The sequence below is a fragment of the Theobroma umbraticum genome, unplaced genomic scaffold (genome assembly GCF_002168275.2).
Source record: "Theobroma umbraticum cultivar Fairchild unplaced genomic scaffold, ASM216827v3 scaffold_56.0, whole genome shotgun sequence".
Lineage (NCBI taxonomy): Eukaryota > Viridiplantae > Streptophyta > Magnoliopsida > Malvales > Malvaceae > Theobroma > Theobroma umbraticum.
In genome coordinates, this window is record NW_018397256.1 from 12,696,836 (window position 1) to 12,710,257 (window position 13,422).

General features: G+C 37.1%; 1 protein-coding gene and 1 pseudogene across 1 annotated transcript; both read right to left on the minus strand.

Annotated features, from left to right (window-relative positions):
• Nucleotides 1–1,962: 1,962 nt before the first annotated feature.
• Nucleotides 1,963–6,998, minus strand: LOC110411721 (uncharacterized; annotated as a pseudogene).
• A 136-nt stretch (nucleotides 6,999–7,134) lies between these two features.
• LOC110411719 (putative cyclic nucleotide-gated ion channel 5) lies at nucleotides 7,135–13,153 on the minus strand. Its single transcript, XM_021422005.2, has 8 exons — nucleotides 12,989–13,153; nucleotides 12,110–12,197; nucleotides 11,404–11,986; nucleotides 10,213–10,425; nucleotides 9,675–9,991; nucleotides 8,869–8,980; nucleotides 8,511–8,747; nucleotides 7,135–8,010 (listed from the first exon to the last, which is right to left on the minus strand). The coding sequence occupies exons 2-8, from the start codon at nucleotides 12,166–12,168 to the stop codon at nucleotides 7,312–7,314; spliced, it is 2,220 nt and encodes a 739-aa protein (XP_021277680.1). The 5' UTR covers nucleotides 12,169–12,197; nucleotides 12,989–13,153; the 3' UTR covers nucleotides 7,135–7,311.
• Nucleotides 13,154–13,422: the final 269 nt, after the last annotated feature.

Genomic DNA, 13,422 nt, shown 5'->3' on the forward strand with positions numbered 1-13,422 from the left:
TGGTCAATACTGCAAATTGCACGTTTTGGTGGAGAATTCTGCAATGTTTCAGTGAGTCCACGGTTTGGAGTCAATTCCAACTTGAGGCATAACCTTTTTCATTTAACACGGCAAAAAACTAATTTCCAGCCTGGCGTACTCCATATTGCACACCACAAATTGCTGGAATCAAGCGTGCATCATTTCGTCCTACAGCTGCCAAGTACCAGAATGCCCCTTTTATCTCAAACATTCGTCCAACAATAACACAGATCAAAAAGTAATTACTTGAGTAACCATATTTGCATAAGAACAGGGCTAGAACAGGTTATGAAGTGAAAATTGTACCCCAGAGATCAAAATTATCAAGAAAGACCGGTTCATAGAGCATCACAACAAAGAGGGTGGAGAACAATTAACTACAGATTTCATTAGTGAAACAAAGACACAAATTGAATAGGCATTTACATGGCTACAAAGCATATATGATAGCAAATAACGAGCAGCTCCAGCCCAAGCAGTTTCAGCAAAGACTGCTGTCATTTTCATTTCTGATGTTAAGGGTACAACTCTAAGAAATCTAGGGTTGAACCGAAGGAAAACGGCAAAAAAGCACGGCCTGTTTTGTTGCCAGTGCATCTGAACCATTAGAACTATGAAGAAATCTCCAAACAACAACCAGTATAGGTAACCATCCCTTCCTAATATAATAATACACGTATAATCTACCTTGAGCATTCATAATCAACATATTAAGCAGCGAAAAGACAACACTTTTCTGCCAGTTTTTTTCACTGAAAAATCCTTTGCAGGTTATATCCATTCTGTATTAGGAATTTAAAAAATTTAAATTGCCCTTGCACTGCAGGTGTCCAAGGGCTTACTTCAACACTAACTCTATGAATCTTATAGACTTTATAACAATATTCCTATTACTAGTAGATATAGTTGCACGCATAAACATGCATCATGCATGCATAAATCTTTATGGAAGAAACACTAGATGTGGTCCAAAATGCAAAACAGATAGGCAGAAGGACAAAAAAATGTAATGAGAAGCGATATTATCACAGAGCCCATATATACTATGCAAAATAAACCATCAATTGTGTCAATATGACAGAAAGCAGAAGCAATGCATAGAAAGAAAGTTGATACACATAAAGAATGAAATAACTGGGCAAAACAAAAAGAAAGAACGAACAACACTAGGAAATAAGATGGATTTGGGTTATTTATTGAATGTTGATGATGGGGCACAGAATAAAGAAGATGATGGCCAAGATTGGATACTTGCTGGTAGAAATGTCACGGTTAATGAGAGGGAAGCAGTGGATTGTATGTAGTTGATGGAGCAGTCGGCGTGGCACAAGGTTGAAGATGATGAACAGTGCTTGGGCAAAGGAGTCGGCAAGGGAGCGGGTCGACTAAGGTAGGCTCGGATGATGTTGGAGACCGATTGAATTGGGCAGATGATATGGAGGAGAAATGCAAGCTTTCTGACCAAACTAAGGCTTTAAAGCAGGAAGGGCCTGATAGTGGAAATGGACCAATTTTTGGCTCCCCAACACGGGTTGGCTTTAGGCCGCAAGAGGATGAAGTTTTGAGCCCAGCTGCATTGGATTTGCTGATAATTGCTTATAAATTATGGGTGGTTTGTTATTCTTGTGAAGTTGCTTGCTGTGTCGTTTGGTTGAGTGATTTTGTAGTATTGTTGACAGTTGATTTTTGTGGTTTGTATCTACTGGTTGTGTGTGGTGATTGTTTCTGGTGTGATGTAAAAGAAGAATGGAAATCCTTTCATGGATTCTAGAGGGTTGGAGTTTAGTAATCAATAGAATTTCTGGCAGTTTGATAACTAGTTTGGCTTGCAGTGACAGAAGATTGGTGATTCATGCAAATTTAGACTAAAAAAGTTCACTTCATGTGGATTATTGAACTAACCACTCCAAATATTTTCAAAAAATTAATCATGCAAGTATTTTATTATCTCATCAGACTACACTTTTCAAGTCAATAATGCACAACCTAGCGGGAACATCAGGCGATAGAAACGTGGAAAAGGAAATGCAGAACTAGAACAAAATGGTAAAAGAAAACTTAAAGAGGGAACAATTGCATGTTTAGGATTTATAAGTGCTGGAATCAAGCAGTTCCCCTAATGTAAAGGTGTGAAACTGATGCACTGAGTGTGGATTCTTAGTTGACAGCTTCTGAGAAACTTGTTCAATACTTGGTCGAGATTGTGGACTGGCATGTAAGCATGTCGATGCTAGTCTTACAATTGAGACCAGTTTTGCTGCTACTTGTTTCCTTGGAGGTGGGAGACGCTGGTCCAACAGATCTTTCAGCAGTAAATGATTGACGGTTGCTGATGATGAGCATGATGGCGAGGAGGAAGAAAATAATGATGACAGGGAAGATATGAGATCCCCAGGATGCCTTCCCATGAGTGTCTCCAATGCCACGACTCCGAAGCTGAAGACATCGCACTTTTCATTCACTTTCATGGTGTAAGCAAGTTCTACAAAGAAAGATATCAATCAGAAACAGTGAAACTGAAGTGCATGAATACCTTTGAAATTTCAGCTTCAGCTTCTTCCCATATATAGAGGAGTAATTATCCTACTACCAGAAGTAAAGCAAAATGAAACAAGATTATCCAAATTTTTAAGACCTGCCTTGCGCGTTTTGTTTAACAGAGCTAACTATTCAAGTCCGATTCTCATCTTTTTTTGTTCCTCTGAGGAGTGCTTTTAGGCCTTTTAATTTGAAGCTGGAGCTATCTAATCACTAAAAGAACAAAAACCCTTTTTGGTTACTGAAAATGGAGATAAAAGCAAAACTGTTTGCAGAGATCAAATTTTGCTAATTTCCTTTGTATTATTGACTAACTTCTGATTGGCTTGTGTTGAACAAATCAGGTATCCAAGTTCAATATTGTCTGGTTTCGGTCTTAGCATTATTATTTCACCAAATTTTCTAATCTAACATTTCCAAATTGCAGCTTAAAAGAGCAATAGAGCAAGAAAACATAAACCACGCATAAAAGAAAAAGAAGGAAAGAAAAGAAAACTAATCGGGAGCCGAATAACCAAATGTGCCTTGAAACGAGGTACAACTGGATGAGCCGGGCTTTAGAAGCCTGGCAGCACCAAAGTCTGCTACATGAGCCTCATATTCTGAATCTAGCAGAATATTCTTGCTTGAAATGTCACAATGGACTATAAGAGGACAGCAGTCATGGTGCATGTAGGACACAGCATTAGCCACTCCTTTAATGACATTTACCCTCTTAATCCAACCAAACTCCATTGCTTGTTCCTCAGTGATCACTATCTTCTCCAGGCTTCCTCCTTCCAAGAACTCGTATACGAGAATTGAGTGTCGGGGATGAGAGCAGAAACCATAAAGTTTCACAACATTGCGATGGCGTATTTCAGTCAAGGCACGAATCTCACTATGAAAAGCCTTTTGGTCTGCCGCCCCACCTTCCGTAAGTGGGTGAAGTCTTTTCACAGCGACTATTTGACCACTCGACAATTGAGCTTTGTAAACGCTTCCATATCCTCCACCCCAATGCAATATTTGGAGTCAAATTCTTCAGTTGCTTCAACTATGTTTTCGTACATCCTTTTCCCGCCATGGTTGCAAATTGCAAATAGATTCTGACTTTCTACTATCCTGGACGTGTTCTCAGCATTTCTCTCTCTTTGTTTGGTACAAGAAAGAATCCCAAAGACCACAAACACAAGAAGTAGTGAGCATAAAACAGAGACCACAATTGCAATCACCATTTTCTTAGTCCTTTTGTGGGCAGGACTGTGAGTTACATTTGAAGGACATGGTTCCAAACCTGTGATATTTCCGCCCAAACCTTTGTTGTTTCTTAAAGCCTCAAATGAAGCCTCATGAAAGGCCTTATTGTTTGGAAGAGGACCCTCCAACTGATTGTAAGATAAATCCACAGATGTCAAGCTTAGCATATCAGCAAAAGTTGATGGAATAAAACCCAAGAGCTTGTTGTGAGAGAGGTTCAGCTTTTCCAAAGTTTTCAAGTTCCCAACTTGCGCCGGTATTTTTCTTATTAGCGAATTCTGACTGAGATCAAGAATTTCAAGAAAGGACAAGCTTCCAAGCTCTGACGGAATTTCTCCACTCAATCCATTGCTGCTCAAATTCAGTTCTGTGAGTTTCTCACAAATGCTCCATTGTCTTGGGATGGAGCCGTTCAGGTTGTTCGCTGCCAAGTTAAGATTCATAAGATCAGATAGCATTCCGATTTCTGGAGGAATACTGCCTGAAAGATGATTATCATTCAGCATAAGGTTGAACAACAATTGTAACTCTCCCAGTTCTTTTGGAATCTCCCCAGCTAGATTATTTGAAGAAAGGTCACATACTTGTAGCTTAGTTGCCTTTGCAAGCTCCGAGGGCATCTGACCGGAGATATTATTGTTTGAGAGCTTTAGGCTTGTCAGATTGTGGCACTGACCCATTTTGTTGACAGCTCACCATTGAAGTTGTTATCACTCAAATCTAGATAGACCAAGTTCGGGTATATGCCTAAATCGTCAGACAAATTCCCTGTAAGCTGATTGTGGTCAAGTCGAACTCTGTATAAATTGGTACAGTTCTTCAAGCTCTTTAGGATTGGACCTGTGAAAAGGTTGTTGGCTGCACAAAATCTTTCAAGTGCTTTGCCAAGGCACAATTGTTGTGGTAAATGGCCCGTCAAGTAGTTGTAAGAGATATCTAAAACTTTCAAACGCGTAAGATTATTCATCTCTGCTGGAATGAAACCACTTGGATTGTTGTCGAACAGCCTTAACTCGACAAGGGATGGGAGCTTTCCTAATTCTCGAGGAATTGGTCCATGTAACTTATTATCATATAGTGATAACTCAATGAGATTGGTTAAGTTTCCCATATCGGAAGGAATAAATCTTGAAAGTTGGTTATGATCAAGGTAAAGATATGACAATTTTTTTAAAGTTTTTATAAAAAAAGGATTGAACCGAAAAAATAATTGAAAGACAAATCAAATCAATTAAGTGATTTTATCATTTTAATTTTTTTAAGTATGAGTTTCGAAATTTTATTGTTAAAAAGACGAAAATCTGATAAGTTACTTAAATTTTCAATAGAGTTAGGGAGAGAACCAACTAGATTATTATTAGAGAGTGAAAGTTCGTACAGAGATTTCAATATTCCAACTTGTTGAGGTATAACTCCAGAGAGTTTGTTTCCAGACAAGTAGAGAATGGACAGGTTTGTCAAGTTTTCTATAAAAAGAGGGATTGAACTTGTCAAAATGTTATTTTGTAGATAGAGCTGAGAAAGAGACTTTAACTTTTTTATTTCAAAAGGTATATTTCTGGAAAAATAATTAATAGACAAGTTAAGGTAAGTTAGTTTAGATAGATTATCGATATTTGATAGAATGATTCCACTAAAAGAATTTTTAGACAAATCAAGCCAATCAAGTGAACTTAGCATTTCAATTTCTTGAGGTATGAGTCTCGAAATTTTGTTGTTAAAAAGACGAGAATCTGACAAGTTACTTAAATTTCTAATAGAGTTAGGAAGAGAATCGACCAGATTATTATTAGTGAGTTCAAGTCCTTGTAGAAATTTCAACATTCTAACTTGTTGAGGTATAGCTCCAGAGAGCTTGTTTTCAAACAAGTAGAGAAAGGACAGGTTTGTCAAGTTTTTTATAAAAAAAGGGATTGAACCTGTCAGAATTTTTTTTGTAGATAGAGTTGAGAAAGAGACCTTAACTTTCCTATTTCAAAAGTATATTTTCAGAAAAATAATTAATAAACAAGTCGAGGGAAGTAAGTTAGTTTATATAGATTACCGATATTTGATGGAATGATTCCACTAAAAGAATTCTTAAACAAATCAAGCCAATCAAGTGATCTTAGCATTCCAATTTCTTGAGTTATGGATCCTGAAATTTTGTTGTTAAAAAAATGAAGATCTGACAAGTTACTTAATTTTCCAATAGAGTTGGGAAGAGAACCAACCAGATTATTATTAGAGAGTTCAAGTCCATGCAGAGATTTCAACATTCCAACTTGTTGAGGTATGACACTAGAGAGTTTATTTTCGAACAAATAAAGAAAGGATAGGTTTGTCATGTTTCTTATAGGAAGAGGGATTCAACCTGTCAGAATGTTTTTTTCTAGATAGAGCTGAAAAGGGGATCATAACTCTTTTTTTTCAAAAGGTATATTTTCAGAAATATAATTGATAGATAAATTTAGATAGGTTAATTTAGATAGATTACTGATATCTGATGGAATGATTCCATTGAGAGAATTGTTCCATAGATCAAGTTCAGGAACAGAAGAGAAGCTAAAATCATGAAGTGTACCTATTAAACCGGAATTTGAAAGGTTCAAGTGGCTGACCCGTCCAGACTTGTCACAAATGATCCCAATCCAGTAGCAAGTGTCATTTCCAAGCCAAGAAGACAGGACAGACTGACTTTGATGATCAAGACTAGCCTTCCACTTAAGAAGAGCATTAGCTTCCTTCTCTCTTGTTGATTCACCTCTAGGAATTGAAGAATTTGAAACAGAGACAGAAACGAAGACATGGGAAGAAGAAAGCAGCAGGAGGGTGAAGAAGAACAAGACTCGGAAGGACAAAGATGATTGTTTGATCAAAAAGAGTGCCATATCTTTGATTGCAGGAGCAGGCTTTGGTTCTAATGAACTCTAAATGGAAAATTGTTACGCAGAATCTGAATGAAGAAGAAGTATTTAGAGGAAACGAGGGAATCCATTGACTTGGGAAGTCAAAAGTCTTGCCTCCGTGGAAAATGCACACACCTAATTTTCATTACTCTTTCAAATATCTTCGTGAACATGCCGTGTTTGTGGGGCTGGAAGATATGGTGGTGCTTCATTCTTGCTAATCTTGGTCTGAGGTAGGGTCGGATTCCATTTAAATCTCATCACATCAGTGCAAACGAGACGCACAAGATTAATTACAAGCAATTCTGTCAGCATCCAAAGTTGGAAAAGGAGTTGTTCATTAGCAAGGATTGCTTTTCCTTATGATCCAGGATGTTTCTTCACACGTGCAATCATTGAAACTCCCCTCCCTACAATTGGAACATGATAAGAGGCCTGAACATTCTGGTTAGAGAAATAGGAATCCATAGGCATAATGAAGCAGCAAGCAAGCTTTACAGTCTTAACATTTCTTCCAGCAAGCCTTACAACTCCTATTCCAAACTGGAATGTGTGTGTATTATACATTGTTTTTAGTTCTGCCAAGCGAATACAATTTAGATCAAAGTAACAGCATTTTAACAAATCAATCAGCATCTTCGGCAGTAAAATCAGGCTCAGGAGGCTTTTGTAGTTTCACCAACTCCTTTGCACTCTTAGCATTCCGATTCCGATGGATACCACGAAGTGCATTTGCTGCAAACTTGGAAGCTAAGAAAGTGGCACCGAGGCTGTACGAACCTCCACCACTGTTATTGCGGGTTCCATCCATCCCTTCTGCGTCTTCTTCTTCCTTCCTACGAAGCTCCATATTCTTCCTCTTGGAATAACGCCGCCAAGCAGCTTGGATAAAGCAAGCTGCCCAGGTCCTCCACTGCTGTGAGTGAAAACGGAAGGTATGTTGCACCTGTCTACTGTGGAGACGCCTGAATTGACTGGCAACAAACTTCAACTCCTCAGCTATTAGGGCAAAAGCCTCGACCTCAGTCAAAGCCTTCACTGTCCGAGTAGATGATGGAAGGTTAGCACCAGATTTGGGATCCAATGCCCAAGTTAAAAGTTCCTCTCCACAGAAATCTCCTTCTTTCAGCAAACTGCGGTTGAAAAACCCACTCCTCCCACCATCTGTTGTTACACTCTCAAGCCGGCCACGAATGATGAAAAGCATCTCATCGACTGGATCCCCCTCTCGAACTATGTAAGTGCTCTCAGTAAACAAGCATGGTTTAAGCCGTTCACAAATGGCATCAAGCAACCTCTCATCCATACTCTCGAATAGAGGAACCTACAAGAAGAAGCAAAGCAGTTATCAAGCAGCATGGTACCATAACAATACAATATTAAGGCCAGTTGGAAAGGACCAATCCTGCTGGAAGCAAGGGTCATCCCAAAAAAATAATGGGAGGAAAGGAAAAGGCAATTGAAGATAAAGAACAGCTCTATACGCAAATAAAGAACAGAATCGAGATCAGCATATAAGAGCTGAAAAATTTCTAAGACAACCTATCAGAAATTTCACTAAACAAAAAGTACTACAAACTAGTAATCACTTATATATAATGCAAATTTTAGAATTATGTTTTGGGGAAAAGATGTACTCTACATGCTTTCAAACAAGAATATAAAAAACCAAGGGAAAGACGGTTATCATGGCAACCTAATAAATGAACAATCCAGAACTTGCATTTCTCAGGACAGCCAATAGGGAAGACACCAAAAGCCAAAGACAAAGGAAGAAAATGAATACGGGAAAGATATGAAAAGAAGCAAAGGAAAAGAACTTACCCTTCTAACCAAAGCCAGACAGAGGTGTCTCTTAATATCTCTCCTCAGATCCTTTGGAAGGCTCTGAACCAAGTTTTCTTCATCAACACCCCGTGTTTCCAACCACTTATATTGGTCGTAACGTCTTACCCGTTCCCTGAGGTCCTGGGGAAGCATACGGTGATGCATCCACTGTTCTGAGTCACGCCTTTTGATCCTCATTTCTTCTAGCCGAATGGTGAGAGACTGAAGATAGGTCTGTTTACAAGATTGAAAACAACCACAATGTCAGAACACCGTTGGATCAGTCAACAGAGTGCTTCGACAGTATCAACTAAGTAATTAAAAGATAATGCATGGGATAAAGTCCAAAATTCACCTGCATGTTTCCAATCAGAAGAGCAAAGAGGATGAGTCCAAAAATTGCAAGTGCTATGGAGAATATGACCTCTCCAGGATAGGTGCTAGTTTGAAGCCCCTGGCCAAGGGTGCTGCAGAGAGATTAAGGAAAATACAGAAGAATCTTAGTAATCAGCAATGTTAAAACGGATAGTTTAATTTTACACAAAAAACCATCAAACAAATATATGCATTAATTACATATTTAATTCATTTTGCCAAGATATATAAGATATAATTTTAAAGGATGGTTAATACAAATGCCTTAATGTCAAACAGCACATTTTCTGTTTTCTTGAATTAATATGTCATTTAGAAAATTGCATAAGCATGCAAGATTAGCACAAGAAAATAATTTATACACGTAGATGTCAGAGAATGTCTAACCATCAAGACTACAGACAAGATGCATTAAGTTTACAAATAAGGAGTTTAACATCCAAGTCCCTGTTAATAAATAATAGATAAACAGAAAACATAACCTAGAGTGCATCTATTTCATATACATTCCCCAAGAAGGTATGAAAACTTTCCACAGAAGTAGAGCCTTCCAATTCTCTTTCAGGAAAATAGTTCTGTAAAGATTATTCAATGCAATACTACCAATAAACTTTGTCACCTGCAATCATGGTAAATATATAATTATCAATGTCTGATATGAATGCAATTATCTGTTTCAGCATAACCCGATACACACTACAAATTATCATATAACTGAATCCACCACTATTTTTCTTTTCTTATTTTATATCTCAATCAGCACTTAAAAGGAATGAGTTTTCCCACCTCAAGTTCTGTAGACCCCACCATAAACAGTAGCAGTATTTTGAAAGGAAATTTGTTGATGCGACAATGCCAGATGACAGAGCGTTAGTGAAGATTCCAAAATCAAAAGGAGGATTATCATTATTGTCATCTGCTGGGCACTTATCACTAAGAACAGAGCTTCTGATGCCAGCCCATGTGCTATAACCTTCCATCTGCTGATTCCCACAGTACAAGAAATCTTTATTGCATTTATCACTACCACTATCCCTACAAGCCTGCCGCCAGCATGTGTCATTGCGTTCTACAGCTAACAAGTACCAGAATGCCCCTACTATCTGAAACATTCATCCAACAAAAACACAGATCAAAAAGTAATTACTTGAGTAACCATATTTGCATAACAGGGCTAGAACAGGTTATTAGGTGAAAATTGAGCCGCAGAGATCAAAATTAGCAAGAAAGACCTGTTCAGATAGCATCAAAACAAACAGGGTGGAGAACAATTAACAACAGGTTTCATTAGTGAAATAAAGACACAATTTAATTAGGCACTTACATGACTACAAAGCATATATAATAGCAAATAATATGCAGCTCCAGCCCAAGCGGTTTCAGCAAAGACACCAGTTGTCCTTTTCATTTCTGATGTTAAGGGTACAACTCTAAGAAATCTAGGGATGTACTGAAGCAAGACAACAAAAAACAAGGCCTGTTTTGTTGCAAGTACATCTGAACCATTTGAACTATGAAGAAATCTCCAAACAATAATCTGCATATATGAACAAAGATAATGAGAAAGCTATAGACGCTTAGACCAGCCAAGTTGCAACTAGGATGCCATGCCACAATGACAGCTCATTGACATTATTCCTTCAGTATAGGAAACCATCCCTCCCTAATATAATAATGCACATATAATCTAGCCTGAACATTCATAATCAACATATTAAGCAGTTAGAGGACAACACTTTTCTGCCAGTTTTTCACTGAAAAATCCTATGCAGGTTATACCCATTCTGTATTAGGAACTTAAGAGTATTTAAATTGGCCTTGTACTAAAGTGCTCAAGGGCTTAATTCAAAAGATGTGAATTAACACCATCACTTAGCTCCTTCAGCAAGCCAGAATTTCAAAAGACAGACAAGATGGCAGGCCATAGATCCACCAGTATTAAACATTGCCACTTACTCCTATTGTACTTGATGATATCATTACTAACTCTGAATCTTAAAGACTTTATAACAATACTTTTACTAGTAGATATGGTTGCATACATAAACACTCATCATGCATGCATAAATACTTAAGGAAGAAATACTAGATGTTCTCCAAAATGTGAAATTGATAGGCAGAAGGAAAAAAAATGTAATGAAAAAAAATATTATCCCAGAGCACATATCTATCATGCAAAATAAAACATCAACCTGCTCATGTGTTTCCCACTTTAAGTGATAGAATACATGCAGTAAAGAGTGTGTCAATATAACAGAAAGCAGCATGTATAGAAAGAAAGTTGTTACACAGAAAGAACAAATAACAGGCAAAACAAGAATAAAGAATGAACAACACTACGACATCAGATGGATTTAACTCCCATAGAAATCATAAAGAAATATGATTGTCGCTCACAAAGAAGAAAATAAAGAAAGAAGGATATAATGCAAGAAACAGAGAGCTACATGCATGAGAACAAGGGAGAATATGCAGCCTTCAGGTTTTAAATACTAAGGGAAACAACTTTAAAGACCTGTGGTAATGGAAGCACAGCCAGAAAATCAATGATGAAATATCGCTGCAAGTATCGCTTGGCTATTTGTGCAGGATCTATCACAAGTTCACCTCGTCCAAAAACCCGAGATGATGGAGCAATATAAGCAGTACGGAACTGGAGAGCCATGCGTATAAGATAGAAAGCATCTATAATTGTCCGCAGAGTTGTTGCCGTGACTGCTAATTTTTTATCCATCATGAGACAATTTTCTGAATTATTAATAACTGGAAGATAAAAAAATAGAGGGTCCACCGATACAGCCAGGATACATGATACGAAAAATAATTTATTGCAAAGCAAGAGGAATTTATCCTGAGGATCAAAAATCTTCTTCTCTGATGCTTTAAGATCCTCAGGAAATACTGCTCGAGAAACCCCAAATCCAAGAGAGCGACCAATTGACTTAAGTCCTTCAGAACCCTTTCTGATCCCTCTCTTGAAAGACCTAGATGTTGTACCGTTTGCATGGCCAGAACGATTTAATCCCTCAATGTTAAATCCACAGTTTTTCAATCCTGCATCAGAGGGTGATGATAATCTAGAGTCCAAGTCATCCAACCTAGAGAAAATAGAAAGTAAAATTTAAAGATTATAAGACTTCCTTAAAAATGTATCCCTGTGACCACACGAGAGAGAGAGAGAGAAGTACATAAAAGAATATTTAGAATAGTGCTGTCAGTACCTGACAAACTTCTCCCTCTGACCACTCATGTACTGAGCTTTATAACCACAATCAAACATTTTTTCACAATTAAGCACATAAATACATCCTGCAATCAAAACAAAGAGAATTCAATCAAGTGCTAACCAATTAGCACCAGTTGCTCGGATAACAGTCTAAGATCAGCAATTATGCAACTAAAATGCTAGAAAATGCAAGGCCATTAGTAAAAAATTTCAATGCATGAATAGAATAGGGAGTCAATTATTGAACTAGTCGATGTTTCTCTACAGCACAAATTATCATCTTTTTCTTTGAATTTCAATAAACCAAATGCCTTTAATCTCAGTCTTTAGAAGACAAACCTAACTTTAATTAACACACATCTCTTCTCCAGTTACCAATATCTTTTCATCCATTAATCAAGCAACAATCGTAGTTTCAATAAAAAGTTCTCACTTACCTAATTCTTCTATCTTTAGTAACTTAAATTGCTAGAAATTGATTAAATTCTCCATATATACAACCGGATCCCTAAAAAATGGCTCTAAAACTTGACTCATTGATTCACTTTCCTTTCCAAGTATTCTCAACATTTCCAGTCTTTTAAAGAATCAAATTATCTCCCCGTAGTTGACCGCTTAATCGAATGAAACATGCACTAAAACGCAGAAAAACAACTAATTAGTGAAGCAAAGTGAACTCCTAGATTGGAAGTTCTTAGTTCAAACTTTAATTCATCAGAATCAAACTATAAAAAATGCATAATTTCTACTTTAAACCTAAGAAAAAAATCCAGAAAACATTCAAACTAGAAAACAAAAATTAAGAACGCACATAAAAAAAAAAGAAATAATATTAAATAAAAATAAATTGAGAAGAGAGAAAGCAAAGACTTACAGAGAAATCCTTGAAGCTTGTACTTCAAAAATTGAATTTAAAAACTTACAGATAAAATTAAAAACAAAAAATAAAAAAAGATTTACAATAAGGCGCGACTGAAGAAGAGAACAGAAGAAGCAGATGAAGAAGAAGAAAGTGGGAAAGAAAAAGATGAAGATGAAAATATCATTTACCGAAAAAGGCCAAGAAGAAGAAAAGGGGTCAAATTTACGAAATGACTAATTTGACCCTCCGCTTTCAGTTTTATTGGCTGTCGCTTTTGACGTCCCCAAACCGAAACCGGTTACCCCGGCCTTTTTCTGTTTATTTTATTTTTAATTTTATATTTCTTTATCTGCGTTAGTTTAACATTTATACATACATATATATATATATCTTATTTATTCAGTGGAGAAAAATCGATATTCCTTGCTCGTTGCACTGATTTTTAT

Bases quoted from the DNA above. Each gene is read 5' to 3' on its own strand.
- LOC110411719 (XM_021422005.2), bottom strand. From the start codon at position 12,168: ATGTTTGATTGTGGTTATAAAGCTCAGTACATGAGTGGTCAGAGGGAG. The intron at 11,987-12,109 runs GTACTGACAGCA...TATTTTCTCTAG, and splicing joins CAGAGGGAGAAGTTTGTCAG to GTTGGATGACTTGGACTCTA. The intron at 8,748-8,868 runs GTGAATTTTGGA...TCTTGTAAACAG, and splicing joins TTCTGATTGGAAACATGCAG to ACCTATCTTCAGTCTCTCAC.